The sequence below is a fragment of the Lampetra fluviatilis genome, unplaced genomic scaffold, assembly GCF_964198595.1.
Source record: "Lampetra fluviatilis unplaced genomic scaffold, kcLamFluv1.1 SCAFFOLD_968, whole genome shotgun sequence".
Taxonomy (NCBI): domain Eukaryota; kingdom Metazoa; phylum Chordata; class Hyperoartia; order Petromyzontiformes; family Petromyzontidae; genus Lampetra; species Lampetra fluviatilis.
In genome coordinates, this window is record NW_027621655.1 from 17,501 (window position 1) to 32,281 (window position 14,781).

General features: G+C 53.9%; 1 protein-coding gene across 1 annotated transcript in view; it reads right to left on the reverse strand.

The window, feature by feature from the left end:
* Positions 1 to 14,540, reverse strand: part of LOC144955536 (sec1 family domain-containing protein 1-like) — a gene marked incomplete at its 3' end in the record, with an annotated part of 27,916 nt that extends 13,376 nt beyond the window's left edge. Inside the window, exons 1-5 of the mRNA XM_078885725.1 lie at positions 14,445 to 14,540; positions 12,490 to 12,629; positions 8,521 to 8,611; positions 5,725 to 5,801; positions 2,806 to 2,887 (exon numbers count right to left, since the gene is read on the reverse strand). Of these exons, the coding sequence (XP_078741851.1) occupies positions 2,806 to 2,887; positions 5,725 to 5,801; positions 8,521 to 8,611; positions 12,490 to 12,629; positions 14,445 to 14,447 (393 nt within the window). The remainder of the gene's footprint in view (positions 1 to 2,805; positions 2,888 to 5,724; positions 5,802 to 8,520; positions 8,612 to 12,489; positions 12,630 to 14,444) is intronic.
* Positions 14,541 to 14,781: the final 241 nt, after the last annotated feature.

A 14,781-nucleotide genomic window follows, 5' to 3' on the forward strand; every position in this document is an offset into this window, starting at 1 on the left:
TGGTGATGGTGGTGGTGATGGTGGTGGTGGTGGTGATGGTGGTGGTGATGGTGATGATGATGGTGGTGATGATGGTGATGATGGTGATGGTGATGATGGTGATGATGGTGATGGTGATGATGGTGATGATGGTAGTGATGGTGGTTGGTGATGATGGTAGTGATGGTGATGATGGTGGTGATGGTGGTGATGGTGGTGATGATGGTGATGATGATGGTGGTGATGATGGTGGTGGTGATGATGGTGATGATGGTGATGATGGTGGTGATGGTGGTGATGATGGTGATGATGATGGTGGTGATGATGGTGATGATGTTGATGATGGTGGTGATGGTGGTGATGATGGTGATGATGATGGTGATGATGGTGGTGATGATGGTGATGATGTTGATGATGGTGGTGATGGTGGTGATGATGGTGATGATGGTGGTGGTGGTGATGGTGATGATGATGGTGGTGATGATGGTGATGATGGTGGTGATGGTGGTGATGATGGTGGTGATGGTGGTGATGATGATGGTGGTGATGGTGGTGATGATGGTGATGATGGTGTGAGTGTGATGGTGATGGTGGTGATGGTGTGAGTGTGATGGTGATGGTGGTGATGATGATGGTAGTGATGATGATGATGATGGTGGTGGTGATGGTGGTGATGGTAGTGATGGTGATGATGATGGTGGTGATGATGATGATGGTGGTGGTGATGGTGGTGATGATGATGGTAGTGATGATGATGATGATGGTGGTGATGATGATGATGATGGTGGTGGTGATGGTGGTGATGATGATGATGGTGGTGGTGATGATGGTGATGGTAGTGATGGTGATGATGGTGGTGGTGATGATGGTGATGGTAGTGATGGTGATGATGATGATGATGGTAGTGATGATGATGATGGTGGTGGTGATGATGGTAGTGATGATGATGGTAGTGATGATGATGATGGTGGTGATGGTAGTGATGGTGATGATGATGGTGGTGATGATGATGATGGTGGTGGTGATGGTAGTGATGGTGATGATGATGGTGGTGATGGTAGTGATGGTGATGATGATGATGGTGGTGGTGATGGTGGTGATGGTAGTGATGGTGATGATGATGATGGTGGTGGTGATGGTGGTGATGGTAGTGATGGTGATGATGATGATGGTGGTGGTGATGATGGTAGTGATGATGATGATGGTGGTGGTGATGGTGGTGATGATGATGATGATGGTGGTGATGGTAGTGATGGTGATGATGATGGTGGTGATGATGATGATGGTGGTGGTGATGGTAGTGATGGTGATGATGATGGTGGTGATGGTAGTGATGGTGGTGATGATGATGATGATGGTGGTGATGGTGGTGATGGTGGTGGTGATGGTGATGATGGTGGTGATGGTGGTGATGGTGGTGATGGTAGTGATGGTGGTGATGGTAGTGATGGTGATGATGATGGTGGTGATGGTAGTGATGGTGATGATGATGGTGGTGATGGTGATGATGGTGGTGATGGTGGTGATGGTGGTGATGGTGGTGATGGTGTGAGTGTGATGATGATGGTGATGATGATGGTGATGATGATGATGGTGGTGATGGTGGTGATGGTGGTGGTGATGGTGGTGATGGTGATTATGATGATGGTGGTGATGGTGATGGTGGTGATGGTGGTGATGGTGATGGTGGTGATGGTAGTGATGGTGATGATGATGGTGGTGATGGTGATGGTGGTGATGGTGGTGATGGTGATGGTGGTGATGGTAGTGATGGTGATGATGATGGTAGTGATGGTGATGGTGGTGGTGGTGGTGATGGTGGTGATGGTGGTGATGGTACTACACCTTGTTGTGCTCTAACACTGCGGTAGCGATGTTGGTGTGAGTGTGATGGTGATGATGATGGTGGTGATGGTGGTGATGGTGGTGATGATGATGGTAGTGATGGTGGTGATGTTACTGTACCTTGATGTGCTCTAACACTGCAGTAGCGATGTTGGTGTGAGTGTGATGGTGATGGTAGTGATGGTGGTGATGGTGGTGATGGTGGTGATGGTGGTGATGGTGGTGATGGTACTACACCTTGATGTGCTCTAACACTGCAGTAGCGATGTTGGTGTGAGTGTGATGGTGATGATGATGGTGGTGATGGTGGTGATGGTGGTGATGGTACTACACCTTGATGTGCTCTAACACTGCAGTAGCGATGTTGGTGTGAGTGTGATGATGATGGTGGTGATGGTGGTGATGGTGATGGTGGTGATGGTACTACACCTTGATGTGCTCTAACACTGCGGTAGCGATGTTGGTGTGAGTGTGATGGTGATGATGATGGTGATGATGATGGTGGTGATGGTGGTGATGGTACTACACCTTGATGTGCTCTAACACTGCAGTAGCGATGTTGGTGTGAGTGTGATGGTGATGGTAGTGATGGTGATGGTGGTGATGGTGGTGATGGTACTACACCTTGATGTGCTCTAACACTGCAGTAGCGATGTTGGTGTGAGTGTGATGGTGATGGTGGTGGTGGTGATGGTGGTGATGGTGGTGATGTTACTGAACCTTGATGTGCTCTAACACTGCGGTAGCGATGTTGGTGTGAGTGTGATGGTGATGATGATGGTGGTGATGGTGGTGATGGTGGTGATGTTACTGAACCTTGATGTGCTCTAACACTGCGGTAGCGATGTTGGTGTGAGTGTGATGGTGATGATGGTGGTGGTGATGGTGGTGATGGTGATGATGATGGTGGTGATGGTGGTGATGGTGGTGATGGTGATGATGATGGTGGTGATGGTGGTGATGGTGGTGATGGTACTACACCTTGATGTGCTCTAACACTGCGGTAGCGATGTTGGTGTGAGTGTCGATTAGACGTTTCTTCTCCAGCAGCTCTGGCAGGGAGCTGCAATCATCATCATCAGCAACATCATCAGCATCATCATCAGCAATATCATCAATATCATCATCAACATCATCAATATCATCATCACCATCATCATCAGTAGCATCATCATCAGCATCATCATCAGCAGCATCATCATCAGTAGCATCATCATCTGTATCATCATCATCACCATCATCATCATCACCATCATCATCAGCAGCATCATCATCAGTAGCATCATCATCTGTATCATCATCATCACCATCATCATCATCACCATCATCATCAGTAGCATCATCATCAGTAGCATCATCATCAGCATCATCATCAGTAGCATCATCATCAGTATCATCATCATCACCATCATCATCATCACCATCATCATCAGCAGCATCATCACCATCATCATCATCAGCAACATCATCATCAGCAGCATCATCATCAGTATCATCATCATCAGCATCATCATCAGCAACATCATCATCAGCAACATCATCATCAGCAGCATCATCATCATCACCATCATCATCAGCAGCATCATCACCATCATCATCATCAGCAACATCATCATCAGTAGCATCATCATCAGCATCACCATCATCATCAGCAGCATCATCATCAGCATCATCATCAGCAACATCATCAATATCAGTAGTGGTGGTGATGGTGGTTGGTGATGATGGTAGTGATGGTGGTGATGGTGGTTGGTGATGGTGGTGGTGGTGGTGGTGATGGTGGTTGGTGATGATGGTGGTGATGGTGGTGATGGTGGTTGGTGATGGTGGTGGTGATGGTGGTTGGTGATGATGGTGGTGATGGTGGTGATGGTGGTGATGGTGGTTGGTGATGATGGTGGTGATGGTGGTGATGGTGGTTGGTGATGGTGGTGGTGATGGTGGTTGGTGATGATGGTGGTGATGGTGGTGATGGTGGTTGGTGATGGTGGTTGGTGATGATGGTGGTGATGGTGGTGGTGATGGTGGTTGGTGATGATGGTGGTGATGGTGGTGGTGGTGGTGATGGTGGTTGGTGATGATGGTGGTGATGGTGGTGATGGTGGTTGGTGATGGTGGTGGTGATGGTGGTTGGTGATGATGGTGGTGATGGTGGTGATGGTGGTGATGGTGGTTGGTGATGATGGTAGTGATGGTGGTGATGGTGGTTGGTGATGATGGTAGTGATGATGGTGGTGATGGTGGTGATGGTGATGGTGGTGATGGTGGTGATGGTGGTTGGTGATGATGGTAGTGATGATGGTAGTGATGATGGTAGTGATGGTGGTGGTGATGGTGGTGATGATGGTGGTGATGGTGGTTGGTGATGATGGTAGTGATGATGGTGGTGATGGTGGTGATGGTGATGGTGGTGATGGTGGTGATGGTGGTTGGTGATGATGGTAGTGATGATGGTGGTGATGGTGGTGATGGTGATGGTGGTGATGGTGGTGATGGTGGTTGGTGATGATGGTAGTGATGGTGGTGATGGTGGTTGGTGATGATGGTGATGGTGGTGATGATGGTGATGATGGTAGTGATGGTGGTGATGGTGGTGATGGTGGTGATGGTAGTGATGGTGGTGATGGTGGTAGTGATGATGGTAGTGATGATGGTAGTGATGATGGTAGTGATGGTGGTGGTGATGATGGTGATGATGGTGATGATGGTAGTGATGGTGGTGATGGTGGTAGTGATGATGGTAGTGATGATGGTAGTGATGGTGGTGATGATGGTGATGATGGTAGTGATGGTGGTGATGGTGGTTGGTGATGATGGTAGTGATGGTGGTGATGGTGGTGATGGTGGTTGGTGATGATGGTGATGATGGTAGTGATGGTGGTGTGATGGTGGTGATGGTGGTGATGATGATGGTGATGATGGTAGTGATGGTGGTGATGGTGGCTGGTGATGATGGTAGTGATGGTGATGGTGGTGGTGATGGTGGTTGGTGATGATGGTAGTGATGGTGATGGTGGTGGTGATGGTGGTGGTGATGGTGGTTGGTGATGATGGTGATGATGGTAGTGATGGTGATGATGGTGGTTGGTGATGATGGTAGTGATGGTGATGGTGGTAGTGATGGTGGTGGTGATGGTGGTTGGTGATGATGGTAGTGATGGTGATGGTGGTGATGATGATGGTGGTGATGGTGGTGATGGTGGTGATGATGGTAGTGATGGTGATGATGGTGGTGATGATGATGGTGGTGATGGTGGTGATGGTGGTGATGATGGTGATGATGGTGATGATGGTGGTGGTGATGATGATGGTGGTGATGGTGTATGTGATGTTGTTGATGGTGATGATGGTGGTGATGGTGATGATGGTGATGATGGTGATGATGATGATGGTAGTGATGATGATGGTGGTGATGGTGGTGGTGATGGTAGTAATATTGATGGTGATGGGTGTGATGATGGTGATGGTGGTGATGATGGTGGTGTGATGGTGATGTTGATGGTGATGTTGATGGTGGTGATGATGTTGATGGTGATGTTGATGGTGATGTTGATGGTGATGTTGATGGTGATGTTGATGTTGATGGTGATGATGGTGATGTTGATGGTGATGTTGATGGTGATGTTGATGGTGATGTTGATGGTGATGTTGATGGTGATGTTGATGGTGATGTTGATGGTGATGTTGATGGTGATGTTGATGGTGATGTTGATGGTGATGTTGATGGTGATGTTGATGGTGATGTTGATGGTGATGTTGATGGTGATGTTGATGGTGATGTTGATGGTGATGTTGATGGTGATGTTGATGGTGATGTTGATGGTGATGTTGATGTTGATGGTGATGTTGATGTTGATGGTGATGTTGATGGTGATGTTGATGGTGATGTTGATGGCTCACCTGACCGCTGATGTCAGCTGTGCTGATGTGTCTGAGAGGAGACTGATGGCCCCATCATCACCATCACCTTCCAGACCCTAACACCATCAACACCATCACACACACCATCAACATCATCACCATCATCACCACCACCACCACCATCACCTTCCAGACCCTAACACCATCAACATCATCATCATCATCACCATCACCTTCCAGACCCTAACACCATCAACACCATCACACACACCATCAACACCACCATCACCACCATCACCATCACCACCAACACCACCATCATCATCATCATCACTACCATCATCACTACAATCATCACCATCACCTTCCAGACCCTAACACCATCAACACCATCACACACACCATCAACACCACCATCACCACCATCACCATCACCACCAACACCACCAACACCATCATCATCATCATCACTACCATCATCACTACAATCATCACCATCACCTTCCAGACCCTAACACCATCAACACCATCAACATCATCACCATCATCATCACTACCATCATCACCATCACCTTCCAGACCCTAACACCATCAACACCATCACCATCATCACCATCACCACCATCATCATCATCATCACTACCATCATCACTACCATCATCACCATCACCTTCCAGACCCTAACACCATCAACACCATCAACACCATCACCATCATCACCATCACCACCATCATCATCATCATCACTACCATCATCACTACCATCATCACCATCACCTTCCAGACCCTAACACCATCAACACCATCACCATCATCACCATCATCACCATCATCATCATCATCACCATCACCATCATCACCATCACCACCATCACCATCATCACCACCATCACCACCATCATCACCATCACCACCATCATCACCATCACCTTCCAGACCCTAACACCATCAACATCATCACCATCATCACCATCACCACCATCATCACCATCACCTTCTAGACCCTAACACCATCAACACCATCACACACACACCATCACCATCACCACCATCATCATCATCACTACCATCATCACTACCATCATCACTACCATCATCATCATCGACACCACCATCAACACCATCAACACCATCACCATCACCACCATCACCAGCATCACCATCATCACCATCATCACCATCACCACCATCACCACCACCATCATCATCATCATCATCACCACCACCATCACCATCATCATCACCACCATCATCACCATCACCACCATCACCAGCATCACCAGCATCACCATCATCACCATCACCATCATCACCACCGCGTCATCATCATCACCACCATCATCATCATCACCACCACCACCACCATCATCACCATCATCACCATCATCATCACCATCATCATCACCATTACCACCATCACCATCACCACCATCATCACCACCATCATCACCATCACCCTAACACCATCACCCTAACACCATCACCATCATCACCATCACCATCACTACCATCACCATCATCACCATCACCACCATCATCACCATCATCATCACCATCTTCAACACCATCACCATCACCACCATCACCATCATCACCACCATCACCACCATCATCACCATCACCACCATCATCACCATCATCATCACCATCATCACCACCATCACCACCATCACCATCACCACCATCATCACCACCATCACCACCATCATCACCACCATCATCATCATCACCATCATCAACACCATCACCATCATCATCACCATCCTCAACACCATCACCATCACCACCATCATCACCACCATCATCACCACCACCATCATCATCATCACCACCATCACCACCATCACCATAGACCTGCACCACCATCACCACCATCACCACCACCATCATCATCATCACCATCATCACCACCATCACCACCATCACCATCACCAACACCAACACCACCATCACCAACACACCACCATCATCACCATCATCATCACCATCATCACCACCATCACCACCATCACCATCACCAACACCACCATCACCAACACACCACCATCATCACCATCATCATCACCATCATCACCACCATCACCACCATCATCATCACCATCACCACCATCATCACCATCATCACACCCACCATCATCATCACCACCATCACACACCATCACCACCATCACCACCACCATCATACACACACACCATCATCATCATCACTACCATCACCACCATCACCACCATCTTTACCATCATCATCATCATGATGCTACTGATGATGCTGATGATACTGATGCTGCTACTGATGATGCTGCTGATGATGATGCTGCTGATACTGATGATGATGCTGCTGATGATACTGATGCTGCTACTGATGATGATGCTGCTGATGATGATGATGCTACTGATGAAACTGGTGATGATGATGATACTGATACTGATGATGATGCTGATGATGATGCTACTGATGAAACTGATACTGATGATGATGCTGATACTGATGATGATGCTGATGCTACTGATGAAACTGGTGATGATGATGATGATACTGATGATGATTCTGCTGCTACTGATTATGATGATGATACTAATGATGATGATGCTGCTGATACTGATGATGATACTGATGCTGCTACTGATGATGATGATGATGCTGATGATGATGCTGCTGCTGCTACTGATGATGATGCTGCTACTGATGATGATGATGATGATACTGCTGATGATGATGATGACACTCCTGATGATGATGATGACACTACTGATGACGATGATGCTGCTGATGATGATGACACTGCTGATGATGATGACACTGCTGCTGATGATGATGACGCTGCCGCCTCTCACCAGGGCTGTCTTGAGGCTCTTGACTTGCGCTTCCTGCGATCGATACGCCTCCAGCTCGCTCTGCACACTCGCAGCCACCTCGGGGAACGGGCTGCAGAGACACGGGGAGAGAGACACGGTGAGACACGGGGAGACACGGTGAGACACGGTGAGACACGGTGAGAGAGACACACCTCCAGCGCGCTCTGCACACTCGCAGCCACCTCGGGGAACGGGCTGAGAGACACGGGGAGACACGGTGAAACACGGGGAGACACGGTGAGACACGGTGAGACACGGTGAGACACGGTGAGAGAGACACGGTGAGAGAGACACGGTGAGAGAGACACGGGGAGAGAGACACACCTCCAGCTCGCTCTGCACACTCGCAGCCACCTCGGGGAACGGGCTGCGGAGACACGGTGAGACACGGTGAGACACGGTGAGACACGGTGAGACACGGTGAGACACGGTGAGAGAGACACGGGGAGAGAGACACACCTCCAGCTCACTCTGCACACTCGCAGCCACCTCGGGGAACGGGCTGCAGAGACACGGTGAGACACGGTGAGACACGGTGAGACACGGTGAGACACGGTGAGACACGGTGAGACACGGTGAGACACGGTGAGAGAGACACGGTGAGAGAGACACGGTGAGAGAGACACGGGGAGAGAGACACACCTCCAGCTCGCTCTGCACACTCGCAGCCACCTCGGGGAACGGGCTGCAGAGACACGGGGAGAGAGACACGGTGAGACACGGGGAGACACGGTGAGACACGGTGAGACACGGTGAGAGAGACACACCTCCAGCGCGCTCTGCACACTCGCAGCCACCTCGGGGAACGGGCTGAGAGACACGGGGAGACACGGTGAGACACGGGGAGACACGGTGAGACACGGTGAGACACGGTGAGACACGGTGAGAGAGACACGGTGAGAGAGACACGGTGAGAGAGACACGGGGAGAGAGACACACCTCCAGCTCGCTCTGCACACTCGCAGCCACCTCGGGGAACGGGCTGCGGAGACACGGTGAGACACGGTGAGACACGGTGAGACACGGTGAGACACGGTGAGACACGGTGAGAGAGACACGGGGAGAGAGACACGGGGAGACACACACAGAGCGATCGATACGACTCCAGCGCGCTCTGCACACTCGCAGCCACCTCGGGGAACGGGCTGCGGAGACACGGGGAGACACGGTGAGACACGGGGAGAGAGACACGGGAGAGAGACACGGGGAGACACACAGAGACACGGAGACACGGTGAGAGAGACACGGGGAGAGAGACACGGTGAGACACGGTGAGACACGGTGAGACACGGGGAGACACGGGGAGAGACACGGAGACACGGTGAGAGAGACACGGTGAGAGAGAGAGACAGACACGGTGAGACACGGGGAGACACACACAGAGTGAGAGACACACCTCCAGCTCACTCTGCACACTCGCAGCCACCTCGGGGAACGGGCTGCGGAGACACGGTGAGACACGGGGAGACACGGGGAGACACGGTGAGACACGGTGAGACACGGTGAGAGAGACACACCTCCAGCTCGCTCTGCACACTCGCAGCCACCTCGGGGAACGGGCTGCGGAGACACGGTGAGACACGGGGAGACACGGGGAGACACGGTGAGACACGGTGAGACACGGGGAGACACGGTGAGACACGGTGAGACACGGGGAGACACGGGGAGACACGGTGAGACACGGTGAGACACGGGGAGAGAGACACGGGGAGACACGGTGAGAGAGACACGGGGAGAGAGACACGGGGAGACACGGTGAGAGAGACACGGGGAGACACGGTGAGAGAGACACGGTGAGAGAGACACGGGGAGACACGGGGAGAGAGACACACCTCCAGCTCGCTCTGCACACTCGCAGCCACCTCGGGGAACGGGCTGCGGAGACACGGTGAGACACGGGGAGACACGGGGAGACACGGTGAGACACGGTGAGACACGGGGAGACACGGTGAGACACGGGGAGACACGGGGAGACACGGTGAGACACGGTGAGACACGGGGAGAGAGACACGGGGAGACACGGTGAGAGAGACACGGGGAGAGAGACACGGGGAGACACGGTGAGAGAGACACGGGGAGACACGGTGAGAGAGACACGGGGAGAGAGACACGGGGAGACACGGTGAGAGAGACACGGGGAGACACGGTGAGAGAGACACGGGGAGAGAGACACGGGGAGACACGGGGAGAGAGACACGGGGAGACACGGTGAGAGAGACACGGGGAGAGAGACACGGGGAGACACGGTGAGAGAGACACGGGGAGACACGGTGAGAGAGACACGGGGAGAGAGACATGGGGAGACACGGGGAGAGAGACACGGGGAGACACGGTGAGAGAGACACGGGGAGAGAGACACGGGGAGACACGGGGAGAGAGACACGGGGAGACACGGTGAGAGAGACACGGAGAGACACGGGGAGAGAGACACACCTCCAGCTCGCTCTGCACACTCGCAGCCACCTCGGGGAACGGGCTGCGGAGACACGGGGAGACACGGTGAGACACGGGGAGAGAGACACGGTGAGACACAGTGAGACACGGTGAGACACGGTGAGACACAGTGAGACACGGTGAGAGAGACACGGGGAGAGAGACACGGGGAGACACGGGGAGAGAGACACGGGGAGACACGGTGAGAGAGACACGGAGAGACACGGGGAGAGAGACACACCTCCAGCTCGCTCTGCACACTCGCAGCCACCTCGGGGAACGGGCTGCGGAGACACGGGGAGACACGGTGAGACACGGGGAGAGAGACACGGTGAGACACAGTGAGACACGGTGAGACACGGTGAGACACAGTGAGACACGGTGAGAGAGACACGGTGAGACACAGTGAGACACGGTGAGACACGGTGAGAGAGACACGGTGAGACACGGTGAGAGAGACACGGTGAGACACGGTGAGAGAGACACGGTGAGACACGGGGAGACACGGGGAGACACGGGGAGACACGGTGAGAGAGACACGGTGAGACACGGGGAGACACGGTGAGACACGGTGAGACATGGAGACACGGTGAGAGAGACACGGGGAGACACGGGGAGACACGGTGAGACACGGTGAGACACGGAGACACGGTGAGAGAGACACGGGGAGACACGGGGAGACACGGTGAGACACGGGGACACGGTGAGAGAGACACGGTGAGACACGGAGACACGGTGAGACACGGGGAGACACGGGGAGACACGGTGAGACACGGAGAGACACGGGGAGACACGGGGAGAGAGACACACCTCCAGCTCGCTCTGCACACTCGCAGCCACCTCGGGGAACGGGCTGCGGAGACACGGGGAGATACGGTGAGACACGGTGAGAGAGACACGGGGAGAGAGAGAGACACGGGGAGACACGGGGAGACACGGGGAGAGAGACACACGGGGAAACACGGGGAGACACGGGGAGACACGGGGAGAGAGAGAGACACGGGGAGACACGGGGAGACACGGGGAGACACGGGGAGACACGGGGAGGGAGAGAGACACGGGGAGACACGGTGAGACACGGGGAGAGAGAGAGACACGAGGAGACACGGGGAGACACGGGGAGACACGGGGAGACACGGGGAGGGAGACATGACCTCCTGTAGACCAGGCGAGGTGGTCAACATCTACCACGACCTCCTGTAGACCAGGCGAGGTGGACAACATCTGCCACGACCTCCTGTGTACCAGGCGAGGTGGACAACATCTACCACGACCTCCTGTAGACCAGGCGAGGTGGACAACATCTACCACGACCTCCTGTGTACCAGGCGAGGTGGACAACATCTACCACGACCTCCTGTGTACCAGGCGAGGTGGACAACATCTACCACGACCTCCTGTAGACCAGGCGAGGTGGACAACATCTACCACGACCTCCTGTGTACCAGGCGAGGTGGACAACATCTACCACGACCTCCTGTGTACCAGGCGAGGTGGACAACATCTGCCACGGACCTCCCCTTGTGCTGTTGCCAGAACGCGTCGTGAGCATTGAGGTCGTAGGTCTTCACTGTCCGACGTTTCGGGCGAGCGCCTCCGTGAGGCTCGTCGCCCGGAGGAGCATCGCTGAGAGAGACGCGGTTGAGTCGGAGGTCCTGGGGAGGGAGAGACACGGTGAGACACAGGGAGACACGGGGAGAGAGACACGGGGGAGAGAGACACGGGGAGACACGGGGAGACACGGGGGGGGAGACACGGGGAGACACGGGGGAGAGAGAGACACGGTGAGACACAGGGAGACACGGGGAGACACGGGAGGGGAGACACGGGGAGACACGGGGGAGAGAGACACGGGGAGACACGGGGAGACACGGGGGGGGAGACACGGGGAGACACGGGGGAGAGAGAGACACGGTGAGACACAGGGAGACACGGGGAGACACGGGGGGGGAGACACGGGGAGACACGGGGGAGAGAGACACGGGGAGACACGGGGAGACACGGGGGGGGAGACACGGGGAGACACGGGGGAGAGAGAGACACGGTGAGACACAGGGAGAAACGGGGAGACACGGGGGGGGAGACACGGGGAGACACGGGGAGAGAGACACGGGGAGAGAGACACGGGGAGACACGGGGAGACACGGGGAGAGAGACACGGGGAGAGAGACAGTGAGTGAGTGGCTGAGTGAGTGGCTGAGTGGGTGAGTGAGTGAGTGGCTGAGTGAGTGGCTGAGTGGGTGAGTGAGTGGGTGAGTGGCTGAGTGAGTGGCTGTCTGAGTAGCTGAGTGAGTAGCTGAGTGGGTGAGTGGCTGAGTGGGTGAGTGAGTGGGTGAGTGAGTGGCTGAGTGAGTGGCTGAGTGGCTGAGTGAGTGGGTGAGTGAGTGGCTGAGTGGGTGAGTGGCTGAGTGGGTGAGTGAGTGAGTGGCTGAGTGAGTGGCTGAGTGGGTGAGTGAGTGGGTGAGTGAGTGGGTGAGTGGGTGAGTGAGTGGGTGAGTGAGTGGCTGAGTGAGTGGCTGAGTGGGTGAGTGAGTGGGTGAGTGAGTGGCTGAGTGAGTGGCTGAGTGGCTGAGTGAGTGGGTGAGTGGCTGAGTGGGTGAGTGAGTGAGTGGCTGAGTGAGTGGCTGAGTGGGTGAGTGAGTGGGTGAGTGAGTGGGTGAGTGGGTGAGTGAGTGGGTGAGTGAGTGGCTGAGTGAGTGGCTGAGTGGCTGAGTGGCTGAGTGAGTTGGTGAGTGAGTGGCTGAGTGGGTGAGTGGCTGAGTGGGTGAGTGAGTGAGTGGCTGAGTGGGTGAGTGAGTGGCTGAGTGAGTGGCTGAGTGGGTGAGTGAGTGAGTGGCTGAGTGGGTGAGTGAGTGGGTGAGTGAGTGGGTGAGTGGCTGAGTGAATGGCTGTCTGAGTAGCTGAGTGAGTAACTGAGTGGGTGAGTGAGTGAGTGGCTGAGTGAGTGGCTGAGTGAGTGGCTGAGTGAGTGAGTGAGTGGGTGGGTGAGCGAGTGGCTGAGTGGGTGAGCGAGTAGCTAAGTAGCTGAGTGAGTGAGTGGCTGAGTGAGTGAGTGGGTGGGTGAGCGAGTGGCTGAGTGGGTGAGCGAGTAGCTAAGTAGCTGAGTGAGTGAGTGGTTGAGTGGGTGAGTGGGTGAGCGAGTGGCTGAGTGGCTGAGTGAGTGAGTGGCTGAGTGAGTGAGTGAGTGGGTGGGTGAGCGAGTGGCTGAGTGGGTGAGCGAGTGTCTGAGTAGCTGAGTGAGTGGCTGAGTGAGTGAGTGGGTGAGTGGGTGAGCGAGTGGCTGAGTGGGTGAGCGAGTGGCTGAGTGGCTGAGTGAGTGAGTGGCTGAGTGAGTGAGTGAGTGGGTGGGTGAGCGAGTGGCTGAGTGGGTGAGCGAGTGGCTGAGTGGCTGAGTGAGTGAGTGGCTGAGTGAGTGAGTGGGTGAGTGGGTGAGCGAGTGGCTGAGTGAGTGAGCGAGTGGTGAGCATCACCATGACGTCGTGGACTAGGGCCTGGTAAGTCCACGTGTGATGCAGAGGGGTGGCCAAGTCCAAACCTCGGTCAAGTAGCAGAAGCAGCGGGCGCTGGAAACTACGAGAGAGGGAGACAGGGTGGGTGAGTGAGTGGGTGAGTGGGTGAGTGAGTGGGTGAGTGGGTGAGTGGGTGGGTGAGTGGGTGGGTGGGTGAGTGGGTGGGTGAGTGGGTGGGTGGGTGAGTGAGTGGGTGAGTGGGTGAGTGAGTGGGTGAGTGGGTGGGTGGGTGAGTGAGTGAGTGGGTGGGTGAGTGGGTGAGTGGGTGGGTGAGTGGGTGGGTGAGTGAGTGGGTGGG